Raw genomic sequence first — 23883 nt, 5'->3', positions numbered from 1 at the left:
TTGACAAAGCCCTGGCTGGGATGATTTAGTTGGGAATTGGTCCTGCTTTGAGCAGGGGGTTGGACTAGATGACCTCCTGAGGTCCCTTCCAACCCTGATATTCTATGATTCTATGATCAAGAGTACAGACTCTGATGCTGAGGGTGGGTTGTAGAGTACAGGTCTGCATCACATCTCAACGAACAACAGCTACAGTGCAGGTAAGTAACCGTTTTTAATTCTTTGAGTAGATGCAGCCATGTATTCCAGGCAGGTGACTCACACGCAGTACTCGTGGGAGATGGAGTTCAGAGTCTATTTAACAAGGACTCCAGGAATGCCTTCCCAAAATTTGCATCTGATCTAGATGCAGTTGAAATGGCGTAATGGGTTGTAAGAGTAAGTATAGAGAACCAAGTGGCAGCCCTGTAAATGTCCACTATAGGAATGTCACTTAGAAATGCCATCAACATTGCTTGGCCCCTTGTGGAATGAGCTTGCACCTTTTGAGGATGCATAGTCTGAGCTATTTCGTATGCTGGCATGACATAGGAAGTACCACCAGGAGATTGTCTGTCAAGAGACTGCTTGTCCCTTCATTCAGACCGCATCTGAAGCAAACAGATGAGATGAAGAATGGACAAGTTTAATCCTATCCAGGTAAAAAACAAAACGTCACCTGACTTCCAACGTGTGATGACGCTGCTCCTCTGGGGTTGAATGCAACTAGGGAAGAACACTAGCAGATCTATAACTTGGTTCAAATCAGACTGAGAAACCACATTAGGAAAAAACTTAGGGTGCAATCACAGGTCACTTTATCTTTGGAAAATTGCGTGTAAGCAGGCTCTGCCATCAAAGCTTGCAACTCTCTCCTTGTAGATGTTATCGCTACAAGGAAAGTGATTTTCTGACATAGAAGGGAGAAAGAAGTTGCCAGAGGCTCAAATGGAAGTCCCAAAAGAGCCACTAAGAGAGCATTAAGATCCCACAAAGGAATCAGTTCTTTATCTGGTGGGTGGAGATGAGTGACACTTTTTCAAGAACCTCAACACCATGGAGTTTGAAAACACCAACTTCCGAAGGATGGGTGGATGGATGGCACGCTGAAATTGCCGCCAGATGCACTCTCAAAGAACTAAGTGCAAGACCAGAAGACTGAAGGTGTAACAACAGGTCCTGGATACAAGCCATCATTGATTGAACTCCTCAGGCTAACAACCACACTGAGATCCACTTTCACTTGGCCAAATAGGCCACTTTGGTAGCCAGCTTTCTACTATTGAGCAAAACTTGCTGGACTATCTCTGAACATCCTTCCTCCTCCTCATCTAGTTGCAGCATCCATGCTGTGAGATGAGATGAGTGCTGGATGCAAAACCTGACCGTGATGCTGAGACAGGAGATCAAGATGAAGAGGAACGGATATGGGAAGCCATAACAATAATGCAAGGAGGTTGGAGAAACAACACTGTCTTGGCCATGCTAGAGCAATAAAAATAAGCTTGGCAGAGTCCAATTTCAGCTTAAGAATGATCTGCGGGATGATTGGAATTGAAGGAAAACCACACAGGGATGACAATTCCCAGCCCACGCAGAAAGGTCAAGGAGCCTGGACAGAGACCCCCTCAGGAGCAAAACAGCTGGCATTTCTTGTCGTCTTTCATGGCGAACAGGTCGACAGTTGGGATGCCCCAAAATGTAAAGATTGACCATAAAACTCTGGGCTTCAGGGTCCATTTGTGATTCAGGGAGAAATTTCTGTTGAGATGATCCGTCAGGTGATTCTGGATCCCACATAAGCGATCGGCCACAGGGGTAATGTTTTCCCTGATACAAAACTGCCAGAGCCTGATCGCCTCTTGACACATCACGTTGGAGTGTGCTCCCCCATGTCTGTTCACATACAGTAATACATTGTGGTGGTATTGTTGGTAAGGATGTGCACTGCCAAGTCCCTGATGTGATCTTGAAGTACCTGACAGCCACTGTAGATGGCATGAAGCTCCAGGACATTGATATGCAGAGATGCGTCCTCCTCTGACCACAGTCCTTGAACTTTCAGTGACCCCAGATGTGTTCCCCAATCTATTAAGGAGGCAACAATGACAAGAGGCCTGGTCGGTGAGGACAGAGAGAAAGGAACGCCCAGAGGGTCATCCAAGCAGGGCCAGTATTAGACTCGCTGGGGCCCAGGGCAGAAAGCCAAAGCCCCACCGCATGGGGCTGAAGTCCAGGGCCCTGAGCCCCACCACCTGGGGCTGAAGCCAAAGCCTGAGTAACTTAGCTTCACAGGGGCCCCTGTGGCATGAGGCCCCAGGCAGTTGCCCTGCTTGATACCCCCTAACGCCGGCCCTGGCTTTTATATGCAGAAAACCAATTATTGTGGCACAGGTGGGCCGTAGAGTTTTTATAGCATGTTGGGGGGCCTCAGAAAGAAAAAGGTTGAGAACCCTTGCCATACACCACTGGAAAGAGTCCAGGATTGGCAGAGGACGTTGAACTAGTCCGTCCAAGAGATGACAGTTTGAATGATACACCAACTTCAGCCACATCTAAAAAGGATGAAGGCACTACCTGGCATATTGGACTACCTATGTGCATGCAGCATATGGCCTAGAAACCTCAGGCATACTCAAGCTGTGGTTGAGGATTGAAACTGCAATTCCAGACAAAGATGGTGAATCATGTGGAACCAGCCGGTTGGTAGAAACAGTCTCAAAATCAGAGTCTAGCGGGGCCCCAAAAAACTCAATTCTTGTAAGTCTGAACCAATGTTGACTTCCCACTGTTTTGGATGAGACCTATATGACCAAGTAAGTGTAGCGTGAACTGAAGGTGAGAGGATTTTGTCTCTTGACTTGCCCCTCAGTACCAAAGCGTACAGATAAAAGAAGCTATAAATTCCCCTCTTCCTGAGGTACTTCTCACCACAAGCGTGCACTTGGTAAAAACCCAGGAAGCAGAGGACAGATGAAAGGAAGCACGGTGTACTGATAGTGCTGGTCTACCATGACAAACCTGAGAAACCTACTGTGGCTCGGAAGAATTGCTACATATGGAAATAAACATCCTGAAGGTCCAGGGCAGCAAGCCAATCATTGTGATTTAACACAGGAAGAATGGTTGCTAGGGTGACCTCACATATCTGACGTTCTATCAGACAACAACCCTCACCGAGACAACCCCAATCTGGATCTCAAGGAGTCCCGAAGATTCTGCAGTGAGAACAGGGGAGCTAGCCCCAATGGGGTGAACAAATGATTGGACTCATCTGAAGCCCAACATGGGGGCCAGCATTGCTGCTGAAGAGGAATGGGGAATCGACGGTATTGAGCGAGACACACTCCCACTCAGTATTGGGAGAGGCACCAACACCAAGGCCCAGAGTGGTACCAAACTCAACAATGGGACCCCCTAAAAGTGCAATGACAGTGCCAAAGGACACACCAGCATCGAGGGGGCCTTTGATGTTGGGCCCAGCATCAGCCTCAACTCCACAGTTTGGGACATGGGCAGTGCATGCTGCCATGCTAACGAGCCCAGCAGCTTTGCAACATAGCCAGAAGGTGCCAAAGATGTAATGGAGAACAAAGTAGTAGAAGCTATGGCACTGGAAAACTCCTGAAGTAGTGAAGAGTCAGGGACTGAGTGGCAAAGCAGGTCTGATGCCTGCTGATATGCCACTGGTGTGGAGACAGTTAACACTGGTGCCAACATCATCAGTACCAGATTCAACAGATGCCCCGTAGCTGGAACCAGGGAGTCAACGGTACCGGCTCTCACTAATCTCGGTGCAGTACCAGGGACTGGTTAGACAACCTGCTCCACCCCACATGCCAGAAGGAGTGTGATGCTGGTCAGCACTCCTCTTAGAAGAAGCAGAACAGTCTCCCGAGCCTGAAATGGTTCCGATTAGTCTTATCGGATGTCTTTCTCGCTGCACTGAAGGAATAACAACTCCTCTTTCTCTTGGACGAAACACCAGAGTCTGAACATGGAACAGCATTGCTTGCTGGTTCTGAAGGCAACCACTTGTAAGATGAGGGCCTTGGTGCTGAAGTGACCTGATGGTCTGCTCCAGAAGGTGCTGCTTTGGCTGTAAGTCTCTTGCTACCTGAATCCTCTTTGAATGATTTACAGATGGAGCACCATTCCTCAATGTGTCCCTCACCGAGATACAACAAGCACCTCATGTGGGGATCACTATTAAGGAGGGGCCTCCCACAGGGAAACCAACTACTCTAATGCTTTACTAACACTAAACTAAACCTAAGGGACTATTAACTACTATTCTAGAGGAAAAACTCAGAAAAACTGACACTGAAAACATAAGGTGAAACACCACACATAGCTCTGACTCTAGCCACGGGTGGGGAGAAGAAACTGAGGTGGGTTGGGGCATGCCACCCTTATATAGCCAGGTAGAGGCTAGGGCCACAGGGCACAAGCACCGCCCCTGCAGGTACTGCTAGGCAAAGTTCTCCGGCTTCAGTGCACTGAGCATGCACACGCCTACATGGAATACAAGGCCACATCTACTTGAAGAACCACCCTATTATCCTCCAGATGCTTACAAATTGATTGTTTAATTATTTGTTTCCAGTATCTTTCCAGGTATCAAAGTTAGGATGACTGGTCTATAAGACCTTGGGTCCTCTTTGTTCCCCTTTTTAAAAAGAAATACTATATTTGCCCTTCTCCAGTCTTCTGGGACTTCACCTGTCCTCCAAGAGTTCTCAAAGATAATTGTTAATAGTTCCAAGATTACTTCATCTAGTTCCTTAAGTTCCCTAGGATCAATTTCAGCAGGACCATCCAACTTGAAAACATCAAACATATCTAACTAGTCTTTAACCTGTTCTTTTCCTATTTTGGGTAACATTCCTTCTCCTTCCCCCTTGTTAATATTAATTGTGTTGAGTATCTGGTCACCATTATTGTTTCAGTGAAGACTGAAGCAAATTAGGCATTAAATACCTCAGGTTTCTTGATGTCATCAGTTATTAGTGTTACTTCCCCACTAAGTAGTGGGCCTACACTTTTCTTTGTCTTTCTCTTGCTCCTAATGTGTTCAAAAAACTTCTCCTTGTTGCCTTTTATGTCCCTTGCTGGGTGTAACTCAAAGGCTAAGTGCCTTAGCCTTTCTGTTTTGTGCCGACATGCTCGTGCCATTCTTTTATACTTCTCCTTAGCAATTTGTCATTATTTCCACTTTTTGTAGAATTCATTTTTGATTTTCAGGTCATTAAAGAACTCCTGATGGAGCCAAATTGACCTCTTACTATTCTTCTGATCTTTCCTTCGCATCGGGATAGTTTGCTGATGTGAATTAGGTATGGTTTCATAGGACACCTGCCTCATTCACTGACTACTGTTCAAGCTGTACAATGTCTGAAGCAAGAGTCCTGCAGAACCAGTAGTAGGCGAGGGTTCAGTTAGAAATGATTTAACACAACATTCAGGGAACAACTATCAAAGTTGCATGAGCAACCTTAACATTGTATTTCCTGACTTGAGTTCTTCAGTCTGCAGCCTTAGTTTGCAACAAAGTTTTGTTTTGTTTTATTAAATAAAATTCCCTAGATTTTGTTAAAAGAAAAACAAAAAACTTAATTACACAGAACTATTTGCAGACAACACTATTTGCACTGTCAGCCACACAGGATAAGCAGCCAACAAGCCAAAGGTTCCTGTGGATTGTATAGACCCTTCACTTGAAGCATAGCTCTTGCAAAGCCTTGTATCATCCTTTGAATTTTTGTGTGTCCATGGTGGACTAGTTCCTGGCCATACATATGAAGACAGTCTCTGCCCCAAAGAGCTTACAATCTAAGAAGTAGGTAATGTACGAAGGCTGGGTGGAGAGGGGAGCAGGCTAAAAGATACAGTCGAACTACACACAATGTGTATGTTATATACTTTTTAAAATACTATCCCCTCCCCAATGGCTCCTCAAATATTATTTGGCCTATTTCTTCATAGGAATCTCTTCATAAGATCCCAGAAGTCAATCATAAGGAGGGCCTTAAATGTTTCAGAAAGTTTGTAAGCAATTGAAAAACAACGCTTTAGAATGGAAACACTAAATCAACCTTAGCTATGAAGCCTTATTTTTACTAGGCAACAAGGCAGAATTTTATCAATTGTTTGCTACCACATGATAAAATCTTAGTGCGGAAAGGGCAAGTGATAGCAAGTAGAGGTAAACCCTACCTAGTGCTTACCTCGCCCTGCTAACATGTGAAAAATACAAATTGCCCTGTTCACATTGGGATTTTACCACATTAACTAATATGTTGTAAAAACACCTTTTTTCTTATCATGGACACACCATCAGTGTCACCATGTACTGTACTTGTAGTGAAGTAGAGTCTATTGTTCCTTAAGGGCTTCAGTAACTTACCCCAAACATCTGTCGGAGGTCTGGATCCCGGAAGCGGAAGGGAATGTTAGAGACATGAAGCCGCTTTGGAGTGGACTTGCTCTCGGTATTCTCACTGCTTTGTGTCTGTGACTGCTGTCCATCTGTCTGTGCCCCTCCTTCTGTCTGCTGAAATCAAACAGTGACAAAAAGAGAAGTGAAGAGAAATCATACAAATTCCAACCAACCCTTATGAGGTTGTCTCTGCCTATGGATTTACACTACACTTGTACTCGTGACACAGTAAGTATGATAAACCCAGCAACCAACTGATCTTTTATTTCTCCCTCCTTTCCATGAGCAAATAGTAAGAGGATCTTGGTCGTCTTTCTCTCCCCTCCTCCCCTAATATAATCTTTTATCTTAGTAGGTTTCTTTTTTTAAAGTAGTTTCTCCTCTCTTTCCCTTGGCTTTTCTTCCCCCTTGTTACCATTGGAAAGCTACAGTGAAGAGGTGGGTCTTCTTTTTTGTCCCCACGCTGGCAAGTAATATTATTATTCTAATCTCTTATAGCAGCATGTTGATGCAATAATCAAAATCCCACAACTGAGGTGCAGCTTTCCAACAGACTGATGTCAGCAATGCACCCCCAGGCAAAACTGCATCTGTTCTGCTGTGTACCATTCAGAGAAGTACCACCTCCAAATATGACCTATACTAAAATGGTTCAGCCCAGGGGCAATGGCTATGCATTCTTATGTTTAATTTATTTTAAGTTAATTTTAAATCTACTTCAAGAAATTAAATAAACAAATATTGCCATTTTTAGGTTCTGCCAAAACTCAACGAGCCACACTCCTTTTTGGGCTTTGCAGCCAGAATGTACGTGCTGCCCCTAAACCTGTTTTGCATCATAGATGATATCGAGGCACAAATGAAGATGTCTTGGTAGGAGGTTTTAACACTGAAATTGAAACAGCCAGATTTATTTAATCTCCATTTGAATCTCTCCTCCAGGAGATTCCACAAGCTGTGTCAAGACTTTGTTAACCCCAGCATGGGGGAACCCATCCCTTACTCTGAGACATGAAAAATGCACTCACTGACTCATGTTTGCCAGCAGAACAGTGAAATTGATAATAATCTGATCAGTTTTATTGCTGTGTCCCTTTCCAGCAGCTATGAATGGTATGCCAGGATAATCACCAGAGCGCCTATTCACCCCTTCTTTTGTCACCTGTCTCAGATGAAGGTTTAATGCTTTGGCTGGATGTCTAGTAAATTTCTTAAGCCCTGCTTCACTCTCTCACATGGTGTGGACTTACTTCTCCCCTTCACCTACAGCAATAGTGAAAACCTATTGTGTGGGAACTCAAAGGGCTAGCAAAGACTAGATTCAGCCTGTTTTAGACACTTGCAAAGACATATCCAGGCCCTAACAGCTTAAAACAATCAAGTGTTTTACTGCTGCTGGACATCCATTTTGTCTATCAAATGTGCAAAGAAATACTTCCCGGGGACTTAACTAAAGACTGGGCTCCTCCACCACTGGCTGGACTTACCCAGCGTGTCCTGAACATTGTGCAGCAAAGACTTGGGAGCCTCCCAGGATATGTCTATAGAGCAAAGAAAAACCCATGGCTGGCCCGTGCCAGCCAACTTGGGTTCACGGGGCTCGGGCTGTGGGGCTCTTTCATTGCTGTGTAGAATTCCAGGCTTGGGCTGGAGCCCAGGCTCTAGGACCCTGAAAGGTGGGAGGGTCCCAGAGCCTGGGCCCAGAAGCCTACACAGCAATGAAACAGCCCCTCAGCCCCAGTCGGCTGTTATGGGCCAGCCGTGGATTTTTCTTTGCTGTATAGACATAGTCCCAAAGACCTGAAAAGGGGCATCTCTCCATTGCTATACAAAATGGGCAGCAGTAGCACTGAAATTCTCTCAGCCAGAAGCCTCTCTCTTGGACACACACACGAGTTATACAGGACCGACAATAGCATGTTAACAGTGAACACTGTGGCCTCGGCATGCTGATCAAAGCAACGGCAGCTTTCCATTTCGCTTCACTTAAGCGATGCAGGCAGTACAAATGAATGTGATCCATTTGGTATAAACTAGCAGTGAGGGGGAGAGTGGAATGGCATGGCTATGCAAGCATCTCTATTCACAAGTTGCAGTGAAGGGGACAGCAGAGCGACATGAGCCCACCACACACTGGACGGAGTATACCATTTACAATCAGCAACGGTTTACCCACCCCCAAATATCAGACACAGACAACATCTTGACAGATGCCATATCTAAAATGTACCACTTCCAGATGCCTTTCCCTCCCCTCACCCCGTGACAAAATGCATCTCCAAACACATGCGTGGTGCACCCTAGGGGAAGAATCAATGCAGTCAGCTTGTGATTAAATCACACCATGCTATTTGGCAGTTTTATTTTTATGACTCCATCAGAATCCTCTGCTCCCGGGGGCAAATCTGTCCAAGGAAAAGGACAGAACACATGGCGGCTCATCCATCACCAGTGCAAACAGTGCCTAGAAATTAGTGTTCCAAAACAACCCCCAGAAATCATTAACTCCCCCAGTGCTACTGAGTTTTGAAGGGAATCTCTCTTCAGTCAGGTTTTATGCATACTCTGGAGTCCCATTAATGCAAATTTCCAAGCCCTGTGCTTCCTGCAACAGATGGTAAAAGTTGCAAGTAGACACATGCCCCACCAGATAGGTATGCACCCTCTGTCCATCCCTCCCAAGCATGACAAGTGTAGACTCTATGAAGTGAGGTATGTCAGCACAAGTTTAAGGACTCTGAACAGTTTCTGATGTAATCTGCCAAGGAATAGGTCTGTTGCTTCAATAGGCATGGAAACCAGGAGGCTGTGAACTAGTGGACCGAGGAGAATGTAAAAACTCTTAGAGGTAGGAACTCATGTCTTACTAAGCCTGTACTATGTCATACAGCGGCCTGTTCAAAAATCCCTCACAGCTGTGCCTGTATATGGCATACAAGAGACAATATTTTACAGCATGCTAGCTTTGTACAATGAGATAAGGCTTCAAACAGGGAAGTCAAGAGGTCTTCTGTCAAACCTCACCTTGACTACGATAAGACTCCCAAGCTCAGAGACAGGTAACACCAATGCGGAAGGGTACATTCTTCTACATGAATTCAAGAGTTTCCTGCTAATGTCAGATATGTTCCCTCTCTGAAAGCTATAAACTGCACTTGCAAGGAGATGGGTTCAGCAGTCTAATGGTTCTTTCCCATTTCTAATGTCTGTGACCCTAAAGTGAGGTTCAGTCTTTCAGCCAGCATGAGACTGGCTTGATATGTTTGTGTATTGCAGTATATTCAGCTGCAAATACAAACAGAAGAAATGGCTTCCTAAGGTCTTGTTTTTGGTCATTCCTTGACTTAATTCATCAGGAGATGAAAGGGAAAGGCCTAGAGCTTGTTTAGAGGCAGCATTTTATGGAGACTGGAGGCAGAAAGTTGCCCTGAGTCGTATAATAAAAAACACACACTTCACAAACCAAATCTCTCCTCCTCACACTAACTCTCAGTTACTTCATTCTGGCCTGATAGCAACATCTGACAGCGGAGAACTGGACTTCTCCCTCCACAAGTCCGAGATACCTACTACAACCTGTTGTCAGTTCAGCACAGTGGGGTGCAGAGTCTCTTTATGTTCCTTAAATCTCAACTGCCAGCAGGGAGGCAATAACAAGGAGACATTGCTGTGGCAGAGATTCTGGATTTTAAAATGCTTTTAGCCCCATCCTGCAATCTCACATTAGTCTGTGTAATTTACATTGATGGTAATTAGAGAGAGAAGGTGGTGATCCTTTTTTGATTCTTCTTCAGGTCTGAGCTTTGTGTAAGCTTGAAAGCTGGTCTCTCTCACCAACAAAAGTTGGTCCAATAAAAAAATATTCTCTCACTCATCTTGTCTCTCTAATATTCTGGGACCACCATAGGTACAACAATTCTGCATACATTGGTGGTAATGTCACCTGGCACTATGCTTATGGCCCCAAACTGTTCTGAAGCAGCCAGTTCCACAGACTGCATGCCCAAGTTAGGGTCTCAGTTAAGATTTCGGAGAAGCAGGGGATCTATACTGCTTGAGCCAACAGAGAATATTTATCTGCCTGGGTGAGCAGACATAGGGTGAATAGTCAAAGGGAGACTGACAACAGCAAAGGTATCAGCCAGCACAGAGACTATAAATACAAAGTACAGTTTGTTTCTCTCCCTCGCTTGCTTTTTCAGATGCAAGTTATGGAAATTTAAAATATTTGGAAATAGAAGATCCAGAATCTTGTGTAGCCCAAGAACAAGGGTAGACTGTGGGTACAGTTTATTTACAAAACGGACAGAAAAATGTAAACTATTAATGCCTGTATTCAGAGGGGAACTAGATTGGTTTATGAGCTTTGGGGTTGAGCTATAGCATTTTTTGACTCCACTAGTTATAGTTGGGCCCCAGATCAGGAAACTGGTTAGCTCACCAGCTATGGAATGATTGAAGGCAGTGACTGAGATTCACAACTATTTGATGGCTATGTGGCTACAGAAATGGAAGGTTGCTTGTTAAGTTTTTTGGAAACTTGGGGTGGGGGTGGAGGGGTCTCAGTCCAGCTTCCAATAGGTAAATGTTCACATCATAAAAGCTACCATCATAACAGACACCCTAGGAAGCAGTTTAAATAGAAGTGCAGGTTAAGGACTTAAAGGGTCATGGACACTGAATCCCCCTCACTCCTACAGGTTGTTCCTCCGAGTTAAGGTTGAAGTACACTGTCATGGGCAGTGGGTGTGGGAACTTGAATGGTCATTGCCCAGGCTGTACCTCTTCTGAAGAGAGAGGACTTCCAGTGCCAATTGGCACTTTTCAACAGCACTAAATTTCATTTTTAAAATTAACAAATCCATTTCCATTTGTATTATTTACCTTAAAAATAGGGAGCCCAATTTCCAGAGATGGCAATATGGAAGTTTAAATGCAACTCAGAACATGCTAGGAATATAATAAGAAAGGAATTATTTTGGGAAATTCTATGGCCTGTGTTATACAGGAGGCCAGACCAGAGGATTACAAAGAGTCCTTTCTGACCTTGGAATCTCTGAATGTATTAAATGTTCTTCTATGCAATGGTGACATGCAGTGTCCAGACAGGATTGTTTTGATGGCCACCAAGCCAGAACCTTCATGATAGTCTCTTGGGACCAAATTCATCTTTTATCAAATAGGGAGGTTTTGGCACACAAGCCAGAGAAGGTGGTGGTGAACAGCTGCCCTGCTTAGACATTAAACAGTGGTTTGTAAGTGTGGAAAACTGAACTAATCTGCTTCATGGTCAGACCATGCTCTCAAGTTCCAAATTTCATATTTAGTTACCCCAAGCCAGTGGTTTCCAAACTGTGGACCATGGAGTGGTCCACAGAGAGCTGGTTGGTCACATAGCGATGGCTCCTCCTTCGCCTGTTAAACTGCATTAAGAGACAGCTAAATGTAAACATTACATACTTCCTTAATATTAAATTTCCTAGGTACACAATTGCTGTAGTTACCATAGGGATTTTACATTATTTGTGGGAGAGGAGATATCCATGGGACAATCCTTCTGTTAAGACACGGTTCATGCTACTAAAAAAAAAGTTTGGGAACACCCTGTCCTAGGAAAACCTTGCACATTCAAAAACATACATTTAGATGCATATAAGACACCCAGAAATCTGAAAGTCTAGTCCCTATCTCACCAGTCACACTGACTAAGGTACATGGATCCCACTGTGAATGTGATTCTTCATTCTCTAATAAAAAAGTACATCTGTATTCCTTTGGAAGATGTGCTGCATTTACTAAATGTGTTTAAGTGACGGTACGTCAGAGACTTATCTCAGACACTGCTCTCTGCAATTAGATTTTGTATTGTACCGGTTCATGACATAATGCAAAAGGCAAGCTCTCAACACCTGCCATTTATGAGGCTGCATCAGGAACTTTCATATAAAGTAATTTACATACGTCTATGTCTGTACAGCTATACTTCTAGATATAGAGCTACACACACACACACACACACACACACACAGCTTCTTCCCACTATTCAACTGGCTTCTTTCATCAGTTTTATTCACCTTATAGGGAAATCTTCTTGTTTTCTACTCTCAGGAAAGCCATTTTAGTTCACTAGATGGTCAATCATTCCTCTAAATAAGTCTTTACACCTTGGGCTGTCTCAGATGGAGAGTCCTCAGGCTGTTTTATGTCTACCTCTGTAATCTGATAAAAACTCAAGAGTCACAGCACTGACAAACTGAGATGCAAGGTATCAGTCAGGGAAACAGACTCTTCCGCTGCAGGTTATTTTGTTAAGCCAAGTTTGAACTGATGTCCCTGTCAATTTTTGATCCAGCTCTCTCAACTGTGCTTTGGGCACAGTGTGGAAAGAAAGGCCAGATGCTTTGGAAATAGACTCATAACCCCAAGTACCAGGCAGGAAACACAGCCCAGCACATGAGGTCTGATCCTCAATAAGTGAGCGGCCAATGCCACAAATTAAACTCAAGCATAATATGAGCAATTAATGTGCAAGTTCCTCCATTCACAGTTCCATTTCTGTGCTTCTCAATCCTGACCTATAGCATAAACGTTATTTCAGTCCCAGGTTTCTCCTTGGCTGACAACACAATCATGCTAGAATGTGCACTGGTTTTACATTGTAGAGCAGGAGTAGTCAGTAGGGGGACCACGGGCCAAACCCGAACTACCAGATGCTTTTAAAAGGACCCCAAATATTTTTATTCACTTCCCCCTCTCCCCCCGGAGTCTAGACCTTGACTATACCCTGACCAAGAAATTTGGCCCTTGACAAAAAATAACTGATTACCCCTGATGTAGAGAAATGGCCAGTATGGAGTGGACCTTGACTCCCGAAGTTTATTTCATTTGCGACCAGAGCTGACATTTGAACTCAGGCCTCCAGACTGTGTTAATTAACTCACTTTGCCACTGTCAGTCTCCTCACATCAGCCTGTCTGGCTTGTGTGCCAGAGCCTGACTAGCTCATAAGAAAAGAAACTGGATGAACTCATTACACTGTCGCACAGGCTTGTTATGTCAGATGTAACCAACCCAAAACCAATTCAAAAATGACACCCTGTCTTCTCAGTTTAACAATTCTGCAATGACCCAGCCTCTGCCAGGCTGAAAAGCGGGAATTCTAAGCTCTTCCTCCCATCCCCTTTTTGCTAACTGACTGTGTACTGCACCAAATGGACATCAGCACAAACTCTGATCTTAAAAGCAGGGAAAGGTCTCTTTTCTCTGGTTAAAGGATTTCCTGAAATGCCCCTGGGAGTCCAGGCTTAAGATCACAACAGCAGGGGAATCTGCGGGCCTGTTGGGTCTGGGATCTCACTTGCACACATGTGAGGGCAGCTGCTCTTGTTGACTGCTGTAGCAAGAGGAGCGCATTAGACGCCCTAAGACAACTTTATACAATATTAGGTTAGTACAGTCCCGTGGGCCAGAAGACAGGATGAGAAAGAGGGAGAACCTGTGTGTGACAGATGAGTGCACACATGCAACAAACACACACAAGTATGTATGTAATAACTGGCATATGTGATGGACAATGCCTGTGAGTTATGGGTGTGTTCGGAAAGGTAGTATCATCTACCTGGTGTGTTGTATTCTAACACCCACCTTTGGCCTGAGTAACTAAGCCTCCTACTTCCAACACAATACAGTGAGTTTCGCTCAGTCCCCACATGACTCCTCAGTGTGGTGAGCAAAGAATAAAGCTAAAAGCAAATACACCCCAGGGCCTATATTCCACAGAATCAAAAGAGCTTCATACACTAAGATTCCACTAGAGGAATAGAAAGGGATAAGTGCAGAAAGATTCAAGGCCCAAAGCATGTAAGACATAGGTTGGGAAAGCCCTCAGCAACTTTGTCCACTCCCGTTGGATTTCCATGAAAAACACACAGTGGCTTACCACCAACTGGAATCCTTTCAGGTTAAAAAACTGCCACCACTAATGTGTTTATGTCTTTTCTTGGAGGTGGTTACCTTTACCCCTTCCTGGCCAGCTCCAGTTCTGTGCACTCTACTTTGCAGTGTTCACTTGCGCACCTTTAACTATGTTAAATGGTTAGAGCAGACATGCCTACTGTTCCCAGTAGTTGGTACAAAAGTTACATGCTAGCCAACCTATCATCTAACCTCTCCCAGTTACATTCCCTCCACAGACTCTGACAACAATTCTCCCTCTCATGGCAGGCACTCAACAACACACTCCCTCCCACACGAGCTTCTATTCTCTCCTCATAGACTACTAAGTACCACTGCCTCACCCTGCCAGAGCACATATGCAGACTCCTATTCTCGTTCTTTTGGCTCTCTGGAGCTTGTATTAGTCGATGAAACACAGAGCTCTTCCCCGCAATGCAGTGGAGATGGTTCCTAATATGGAAGAGGAACAGGAGGGTTGGCAGCAGCTTGTGTCCAGGGTCAAGGCTCACATTATTCATTTCCATTTAAAAAAAACATTCTTAATGTCTGGACAAAGACAGGAACAACATAAACGCATGGAAAAAGCAGACAAGCCAGGAAGCACTCTGCATTGCCATGCAGGAGATCTAGGTTGCATTCCCAACATCCAACTCCATCTTGAGCTGGTAGCGCTTAGTATTGCTTTGCATTGCCAGGCAGGAAACTAAAATTCCAGTTCCTGTGTTGTGTTCACTGGGTGGGTGGGACATGGGACAGCTAAGTGTCATAAAGGTTACTTATATGGCTCTGCACTTGCCTTGCATCAGCCTTCGGTTCCATTTCCAGTCATGATCTGTCATTAATTAGGATTGCATTGCCCTGTGGCTTAGTAAGGTGTTTGAAGTGAATTGAAAGCATGGTCAATGTACTTTACCGGGCTTATACCCTTTCCTTCTGTACAGTTGTGAGAGAGAATCCATTCATCTTGTGAACACCATAGCTCGAAGTATCTCTCAAGGTCAAGACCAGTGCTGTCAACAGTGCAGCCATGGCCCATCACAGAGAGAAGGGTGCTACATGCTGTGCATCCATACACACTTGAGCTGGCACTATATCGGTCCTTCCAATCACTGGCACTAAATTCACTCCGTACTTATAGGGGAAAAAAAATAATCTCTAGCAGCCAAGCACCTAACTACAAGGAAAACTGAAAGCATTAGCAGATTAAATCCATCCCTTTGCACTGAAGGTTCTCACCATAAGGCTCTTTATTAGGAAGTTAAATCTTAACAAGTGGCTTAAGGGGTGGATAAAGCTTTCCCTGGGATAATCTGCCAGCATGTTGTCCAGTTCCAGGCTATGGGAAGATGAAAATGAACAAGGAAGAAGGTGAAAGTCTTTGTTTAGTAAATGGCTGCATAGCAGCCAAAGGTTGTCTCCTGCCTAGGTCTGCCCCCCTGCACCCTCCACGCACACGGCCATCTTCAAAAAGCCAAAATGTCTCCCCACTCTACCACCTCCCTCAACTGGGATAATTCATCTGTATCTACTAATTCTAATCCTATCTATAATTTCAGCCTTTTAGGGCTTGTTTTCACTTAGTTGTTTTTTTTTATTTGATTGCCAATCAACTCAAAGTAGTTAACACCTTTGTAAAGCCTGGACATCCCTAAATGGCTGTTCTAGGCTACACTTCAGTCACAACGTTTAAGAAAGCCACTGCAAACTATTGCTGCTCTTTGTTGTGACAGAGGGGATAATTCTCTCTTCACAAACACAAATTTATCAAGAGAGTATATCCAAGGGGGAAGGTAGGAGCATTGCACTGGGATGTGAAAGCCACTGGGCTTTCATAATTCTCTCACTTTTGGGGTACAAGCGGCCCACCTCTGATACAAGAGCAACATTACCTACGCACTTATGAGACATTAGGGATGGAAGAGAGCTATCAGGTAATCTAACCTAAAACAGTTTCAGGAAAAGCACTGTATGAATGGCACTGTATTGGTTTTCCCCCTCTGCAACTAGCTGTGCATACCGTAAGAGATCCATTCTGCGTGCTGGGCGTATTCGTGCTCTGCTCTCCATGCGCCTGCGTACTTCCGTAGAGTGTCAGATTGTGCTCGCTGGTCTGGCCTGCATAGTCCTGAGTGTGTGGCACCCCATACTCTGTGGGGATCCCATTCTGTGGGGGTGGTGGGAACGGGATTGTGGTGAATGGTTGGACCATTGCATCAGGAGTGGCTGTTGGCTCCTGGTTACCCTGGAGAAGGGGAAAGGAGAAAATGGATTTAATACGCTACAAATGATGGAACAGGAATCCAATCTAAGAAGAGCAAACAGGTGTCCAATCCAGCCCAGCTCAGTATCCCATTCACTGTCACCACACTACCACACAAACAAGTCCTCTATTGTATTTTATATAGAAAGGAACACTCCTCCCCTGAGAGCACAGATTTTCATTTTTTAAGTTTGCTTTGGCAGCTTTGTGGATACTGGGTAGAATGAAGGGGCCATATTTGGGGCTCCGGACCTACACACCCTTGAAATATCACAGGATGCCCTAACTAAGTCATGTAAGATGTATCTTCGGGGCCTGACTGGTCTGCATCTCCTCCTCAGGCCCAAATTATAGAATAGAATTCTCTTTCTGACTTTTCCTGAGTGCTCCCAGCATTCCAGTGCGGGTGGCATTGGTCCTAACATCCCTATAAAATGCCAGTGTGCTTGGCTGGCACACCCCACTTCTCCCAGTCCCGTAACTGTTACAATATTTCTTGTGATAAACTGCATCCTCACGGCACTGCCCCCAAGTACCTCTGCTTAGGGCAGTATTCCTTGCTACTATACTCTAGTAAAAGAGAGAGCAGAGATCTATATTCCAGGACAGATCTGTGCAAAACAGATTACCCAGATACCCAATTACTGGAATTCATGTTTCTTGCCTACTCCTCAGAAGACAGACAGGAGCCATGGGGAACTGAGAATTGAGAATACAGGCTTGCAGCACTTGCTCTCTCCCAATCATTAGCATCGCTACCTTCAAACAAGGCGTTAATTATACTCCTCCCTCAGCTCAGGGCATCCCACAGAGATTTCTGTGCTAGGACAATGGGCTTTTTAGCAGCTTTTGGCGCCATTTGATGCCAACTGGTTGTCTATTAAACAGATACTCCACCAGACAAAAGGTATGCCGAAGAGGGTAAAAATCCCACACTGCCATGCCTCCAGAGAGCCCTAGCACTTCAAAAATCATCATCGTAGCCACTCTGCCCAACTGTCAGGCCTCATCTACACGCGTTCAGGGAAGGGAGAGAGGCATGGCTGGAAGAATTCAGTCACCTGGTGTAAAGGAAGAATGGCCGATGACATTCCAGTCTCTCTGACCTTAGAAGACTGGACTATTGCTCTGTTTCTATTGCACCCATCACCCCACCAGAGAAATCCAAGGAATAATCTCAGGCTAGGAGGTTGCTCACCACTGTCAATGTACTGTAATCCCGATTTTAAATTTCACCTGCTATTCCAGACATGGGTCCTCCTCCCATAACACCCTGAGGTAGTAGAGCCTGTTGTAATATTGGTGTACTTAAATCAATAGACAAAAGGGAAAACAGTCTTGTCACTAGATGAGGAAAAGGGATCTCTGTTGGGAAGGGATTCACCAAGGGGTAATTGCTGCAGGAAATTACATAGTAGTCTTTTAGCAGAGAATACAGAGACACTGAAGGGAGCTCCGCTGAAACTAGACAAATCTTTCAATCCATTTATCAAAGTGCCTGCAGCTCCCATTTCAGGGCGAATGAAACAATGATAAATTCAATGCACCTCCAGCCAACACAGGTCATTCAGACATTGGCTGAATCCCAAATTTGTTCTGACACTAATATATCTGGCCTGTGTCCCCTGCGGGCCACATGATCATGCACGCCTGTAGCTGGGAAGAAGGTGAGGGAAGGGCATTCAACACCATTTAGCAGTGCAGAGCTGCAGCCATGGACCCTAACCACACAGCCAGTTTCACTTACTGAAGTCCAGTCCATACACAAAGCTGCATATAAGCACTGCAGCTTGCAGAAACAGAACTCAGAAACCTTATTAAAGAAAGAAAAATTAGTGGGCATGGTTCAGCAACTGTCAGCAGCAGTGCAGCCACACCACACCACTGTTAAATTCATAGACACAGCTCAGACGTTACCACCATGTCATGAAAATGGCTGCACCACTGCTGGCAGCTATGGGAATATAGCTACAATTTTTTCCAGTGTAGACTCGCTCAATGCATCATCTGTGCAATGCAAGGTTTCCCCCAAAAGCCCAGAAAAGTGGTAGCCCTACCATGCTTTAATTTCTACCCAATTGCTACCCTTACCCTGACAAGTTCCCTGTCTTTGAACCTTTAAGTGAATCTAAACTAATACAATAAACAAGTTTATCTTTTTAAATGAAGACAGGCTTGAAGACTTTATTTTTAAATGAAGATTTTAAAGAAACACCATCAACTTAATTATGCTTCTGTCTAGAACTTTTTAAACTTATCATTGTGAGAGATAACATCTCTGATTATTATAACTGAAAGTTTAGAGAACAATAATTTTAATATTTTTTCAGTTTATTTTCCTTGTCCGTTTGACAGCTCTTTGTCTATAGTTAGTTTCAATATAAGTCAGTTCCCCATGACTGTGCAGGTTTTTCCATTTTAAAAATAGGAACAAAATAGGAAACTGTGATTGTAAAACTATAAAAATAAAAATTGGCAGCAGGACTCTAGGGAAGGGGCAGTATCTAAAACTACTAACTTATTTATTTTTAACTGGACTAGCTTTCAAGTTGACAGTACCTCTAACCCTGAGAACAGAATACTAATTAGAAAGCTTTTAAAAACAAGTTGGACAAACATCCGCTAGGGATGGTCTAGGTTAACTTGGTCCTACCCCTGCGCAGGGGGCCAGACTTGATGACTTCTCGAGGTCCCTTCCAGCCCTACATTTCTAGGATTCTATGGACAAGACTCATTAGGTCACAGAGTCTATCCTCTTGATAATGCAGGATTGTTCCCTGCAGGACATATTCTATTGTTTTATTTAATCTTGTTTTAAAATGACCCCAAAAAGACTATCCCGCAAACCTAACAATCTCATTTTCAGAAGTTTCCCTCTTAATTTAATTTTATTCCTTTCCTCCTATCTTACATCCACTTGTACCATCCTAAATAACTACGCTCCCACGTTTAGTCACTTAAAAAAATTTTAAGGGTGAAAAGACTATGTCTCTTAGTGGATGCTTAGACAACACATATATATTTAGCTCTTAATCTTGACTCATAAATCCAACTATAATCATTTTTACTGCTCCTCTCTGAACTTCCCAAATTTTTCAATCAATTTCTGGTGCTGAATACAGTATACCAGATGAAGTTGTCCCAGAGCCATTTAGAGGGGACTATCACACCCTGCTTTGTGACTTTATGTCTAAGTAATGCAGTTCAAAACCACATAGGCTTGTTTTGCTGCCACGCTGTTGCCAATTCATTTTTAATTTGAGGTTTTCTACTATCTTTCACCAGTATTCCTATCCAGGTTTCTCCCTCCCGCTGAATATTTGTATTTCAGATTATTTTTCTCCGGATGTATCCACTTGCACATTTCCTGCCTAATCTCATTATTCTCTGCCCATATTTCTAATCTTCTTGGATCCCTTTGTATTATTTCTCTGTCCTCACTAGTGCTCGTAATACCTCCTATTACACCATCTGTAAGTGTCATTATTGTCCAGTTATCATCTAGATGTTCAGCAAGTTTCACCTCTTAATACTTGTTCCATTATTTTACTACTACTAATTCTTAGCATGTACAGAACACTTTACATCTGCTAAGTACTGCACATAGTACATGAAACATCACCAAGACCTGAAATTATAATTCAAATATAGAAATTGCCAGGATTGGGCTCCTTGCCCTGCCTCCTAAAATGTAAAAAAATTCTAACAGCAGCATTTAAGCAAACTGATTCTCCCACTTCCCAGGTATGAACGACATGAAGAAATGCAAGAGTCCTGACAATCACAAGCAGGAGGAGAGGTGTGGATGGATAGACTGAAACCCATCCTCTCTACAAACTGTCTTGAGAGTCTTGTCAGCAATAGTGTGTTTCAAACTCGCATCTGCAGACAACAGCAGCAGCCATCCCAGACTAGCCGAACAAGGAAGGGTTGCTCACGAATAGCAACAAGCCCTCCAAGTGCAGTGGTAACTTGGCAAACCGTAACTAAATGTATACACACCGTTTTCTTTAAACACAGTGTAAGGTACTTTTAAACCTGCAGTTCAGAACAAGAAAAAATTCTGCTCTCCCCCACTAATTCATCCACAACCAGGTAAGGACTCAAACCAACTCCCCTATCAAAGGAGATGAATAGATTCCTGCATCGGACTCATTGGCACACGTCCACTTGTCAGACCCCACTCCCATAAAGATACAGGGAACACCTCCCATTACTCATAAGAAAGCTAAGGCTCTGTTCAGAAACGTAATTGAAACAGTGGTCAGAGCAGAGCACAACAGGGATATGGGATTAGTGTAACTAGACGGAGGGGCTCCATTTGCAGCTTTCACCCAGTCCCCTTGGCTTGTAAGGTGTGATCCAGAGTCGTGCCTGGCTCTGCTGAGGCCGAGTAGAACACTAAAGACAGAGACCTTCTCCCAACTTAGATCTTGTATACGCACTTAACCAATTTATCTAAAATTGTTTAAAAATTTGATTTAGTTTAATTGATCAAACCCCTTGTGTGGACACTTATACCAGCTCACAATGGTACAGCTTACATCAGGAAATTTAGTTAAATCAGTGCAAAAACTGCATATAGATCAGCCTTTATAGAAATGTAATAGCTTATAAAGATGTGGAGCTGGGAACATTCCTTTGAATATTTATTAAACTACTTTACTCTTCATTGCAATGTTAATTAGGTAAATTCCTTTGGCAGTCAGTAGGTGGTGATCCAAGATCATGACATTGAAATGGAGCACGGCTACTAGAAAAACATGGGCCTGGTCTACACACTTTTTAAACCGGTACAACAATTTTGGTCAGTTGTGTGAATTTTTTTTTTTAAATAGTTATACCAGTAAAACCCATAGGGTGAATACAGTTATACTGGTATAACAATGCCATACACCAGTACAGTTCATTCCCCTTCCTGTATGGGAATAAGCTATCCTGATCTAAGCACATTTATACCTACCAAACTGCGACTACCCTAGGGAGGTTGTACCACTTTAACTATATCAGTATAATTAAAGCAGTACAACTCGTGTGTTTAGAGAAGCCCATAAAAATTGTCATACTGGATCTAAGCCAGTACCCTGTATGAAAGTAGCGGGCATCATATGCTTTAGGAAGGTGCAAGACATTCGGTGAATAACTTGCCCTTGGAGGAAGTTTCCTTCTCCTGTCAGGTTGTGGTTGGTTGACTTACATCCTGAAGTACTAGGGTTTATATCCCTCATTTAAAAATAACCAACCAAGCAAAACAAAACAAAAAAACAAAAATGATCCACCAAGCAAAAGCCAAGGCACTGTTCTCAATTGTAATGTCTACACTAAACCTTGTGGTAACTGATTGCCTGTTAACTTGAGGTAATTAACATGTTTGTAAAGGCTAGTGTGATCCAGGCTATAATCGTTTGTTCTTTACTTCTTTCACCTGGACAATAGACTAGAAGTAAAGAACAAACATTTATAGCCTGGATAGAGACAGAGAGGGCTGGTCTACACTGGGGGGGGGGGGAGGGGAATCGATCCAAGATACGCAACTTCAGCTACGCAAATAGCGTAGCTGAAGTCGAAGTATCTTGGATCGAATTACCTGGGGTCCACACGGCACGGGATCGACGGCCGTGGCTCCCCCGTCGACTGCGCTACCGCCGCTCGCTCTGGTGGAGTTCCGGAGTCGACGGTGAGCGCGTTCGGGGATCGATATATCGCGTCTTAACGAGATGCGATATATCGATCCCAGATAAATCGACTGCTACCCGCCGATACGGCGGGTAGTGAAGACGTACCCAGAGACAGAGACAGACAAACAGAGTGAGTGAGTGAGTGAGTGTGTGTGTTTTAAGACAAGCCCACACAGAGGAAGGCACTGAGCACATGACAGCTTTCCAACCTGCTGATGTTGTCTACTGAACTGTTTGAATGACTGGAAACATGAGATAGGGACCAAGGAACTGTCGTGCCCTCTCCCTTCAAAGCCCAATGCCAGAACTACGGTCTTACGGGTCAAGTAAACCTGGGTAAAACTAATTCAGAACCTGACCACACAGTTCCTTGGTGAAATAAGCCATTAAGTGTTGACCAGAAGGTCTCCAAGCAGTTTCTTCTTGAAAAGAGACAGTAGCAGGACACTGCCCTGTCAGAGCCTTTTTCCTTTTAGTATGAGGTCAGAAGTAAAATATCATAGCAGGGGAGTCCAATAATAAAATCAAGGCTTTTGAATTTCACCTCTTGTCAAAGAAAAGAAGCCAAAGAAAGCACATCTAGTACTTGTGGCATGAGCCAGCTGAAGAACAGCTGCATGACAGCAAGGGAGGCCAGAGATTCTGATATCTGCCACTATAGGGGTGGCAGCAACTCTCCCAGTCTCTTCCTGATATTAGGGCCTTGTCTGGAGGTAGTCAATAGGCAGCCCACGGTCCACATCCGGACCGCGAGAGCCTTTTCAGCAGACCGCAGGGCTCATGGGGGCTCAGGCTTCAGCCCTGCAGGAGGGTGTTTCAGTCCCGAGGTGCTTCCTGCAGGGCTGACCCTTGGATTCCTGGTGGGGCTGAAGACCCACGTCCAGGCACGCGAGGACATGGAGCTTCAGCACCACCTGAGGCACGTGGGGAATTGGGGCTTCAGCCTTGCAGGAAACACAGGGGGCGTTCTCAAACATTTACCCAGCTCTAATCTGCTGCACCTGAATTTAAGCCATGACAGTGGGAGCCTGCCCGGGGCTGACAGCTAAGTAGCCCCTGGAATGCTACCCACCACTCCAATCAAAATCTAAAATGGTACACCTGGGGCACAGACCCTGCAATTAAAATGTCCACAATTCCACCCAAGCTGCTGAAGCTGCATATTTCCTGTCTTGGAAAAACCTCTTCTGATGGACTGTTTTTTCCCTTGCTGCCAAACAGGGCTGATGGAGAAAGAAGGCGGTGCTCTTTGCCTTTGCCCCTGCCCCCCAGCAGGCGCCATTTTTACAGGAAAGAGGGAAGAGTTCAGTGGCTTGTGGCAGCTCTGCTCTTCCCTTCCCTCTACTCTTGGGACAAGGAGAGGGGCTCTTATGCCTCTCCCTCTTCTTCTCTTCCTCTCTGCCCCCCTTCAGCCCCACCGGGAACCACGGCTTCAGCCCTGCCTGGAATCGTGCCAGGACTTGGAGCTTCAGGGCGGTGAAGAGCCCCAAGAACTGCAGGAGGAGCAAAGGTGAGCCAAGGTAATCCCACCTCCGGTGTTTTCGACATTTAACAGCACTGTGTTTAAAAAA

The 23883-nt window shown here is 44.4% G+C and overlaps 1 protein-coding gene across 13 annotated transcripts in view; it reads right to left on the bottom strand.

Annotated features, from left to right (window-relative positions):
• The window catches only part of RBFOX2 (RNA binding fox-1 homolog 2), a 241746-nt gene that overhangs the window by 51942 nt on the left and 165921 nt on the right, over positions 1 to 23883 (bottom strand). For 9 of the 13 annotated variants that reach the window (XM_024200552.2, XM_024200551.2, XM_024200556.2 and 6 more), the window contains 2 exons: positions 16392 to 16616; positions 6386 to 6532 (listed from right to left, as the gene is read on the bottom strand). In XM_024200552.2, coding sequence (XP_024056320.1) covers positions 6386 to 6532; positions 16392 to 16616 — 372 coding nt within the window. The remainder of the gene's footprint in view (positions 1 to 6385; positions 6533 to 16391; positions 16617 to 23883) is intronic. The other 4 variants (XM_024200555.2, XM_024200554.2, XM_026657540.2 and 1 more) reach the window with 1 other exon arrangement.

This window comes from Terrapene carolina, unplaced genomic scaffold (assembly GCF_002925995.2).
Source record: "Terrapene carolina triunguis isolate 2854851 unplaced genomic scaffold, T_m_triunguis-2.0 Scaffold247, whole genome shotgun sequence".
Taxonomy (NCBI): Eukaryota; Metazoa; Chordata; order Testudines; family Emydidae; genus Terrapene; species Terrapene triunguis.
Note: the sequence above shows the minus strand (reverse complement) of the source record. Positions and strands in the feature narration are given on the sequence as shown.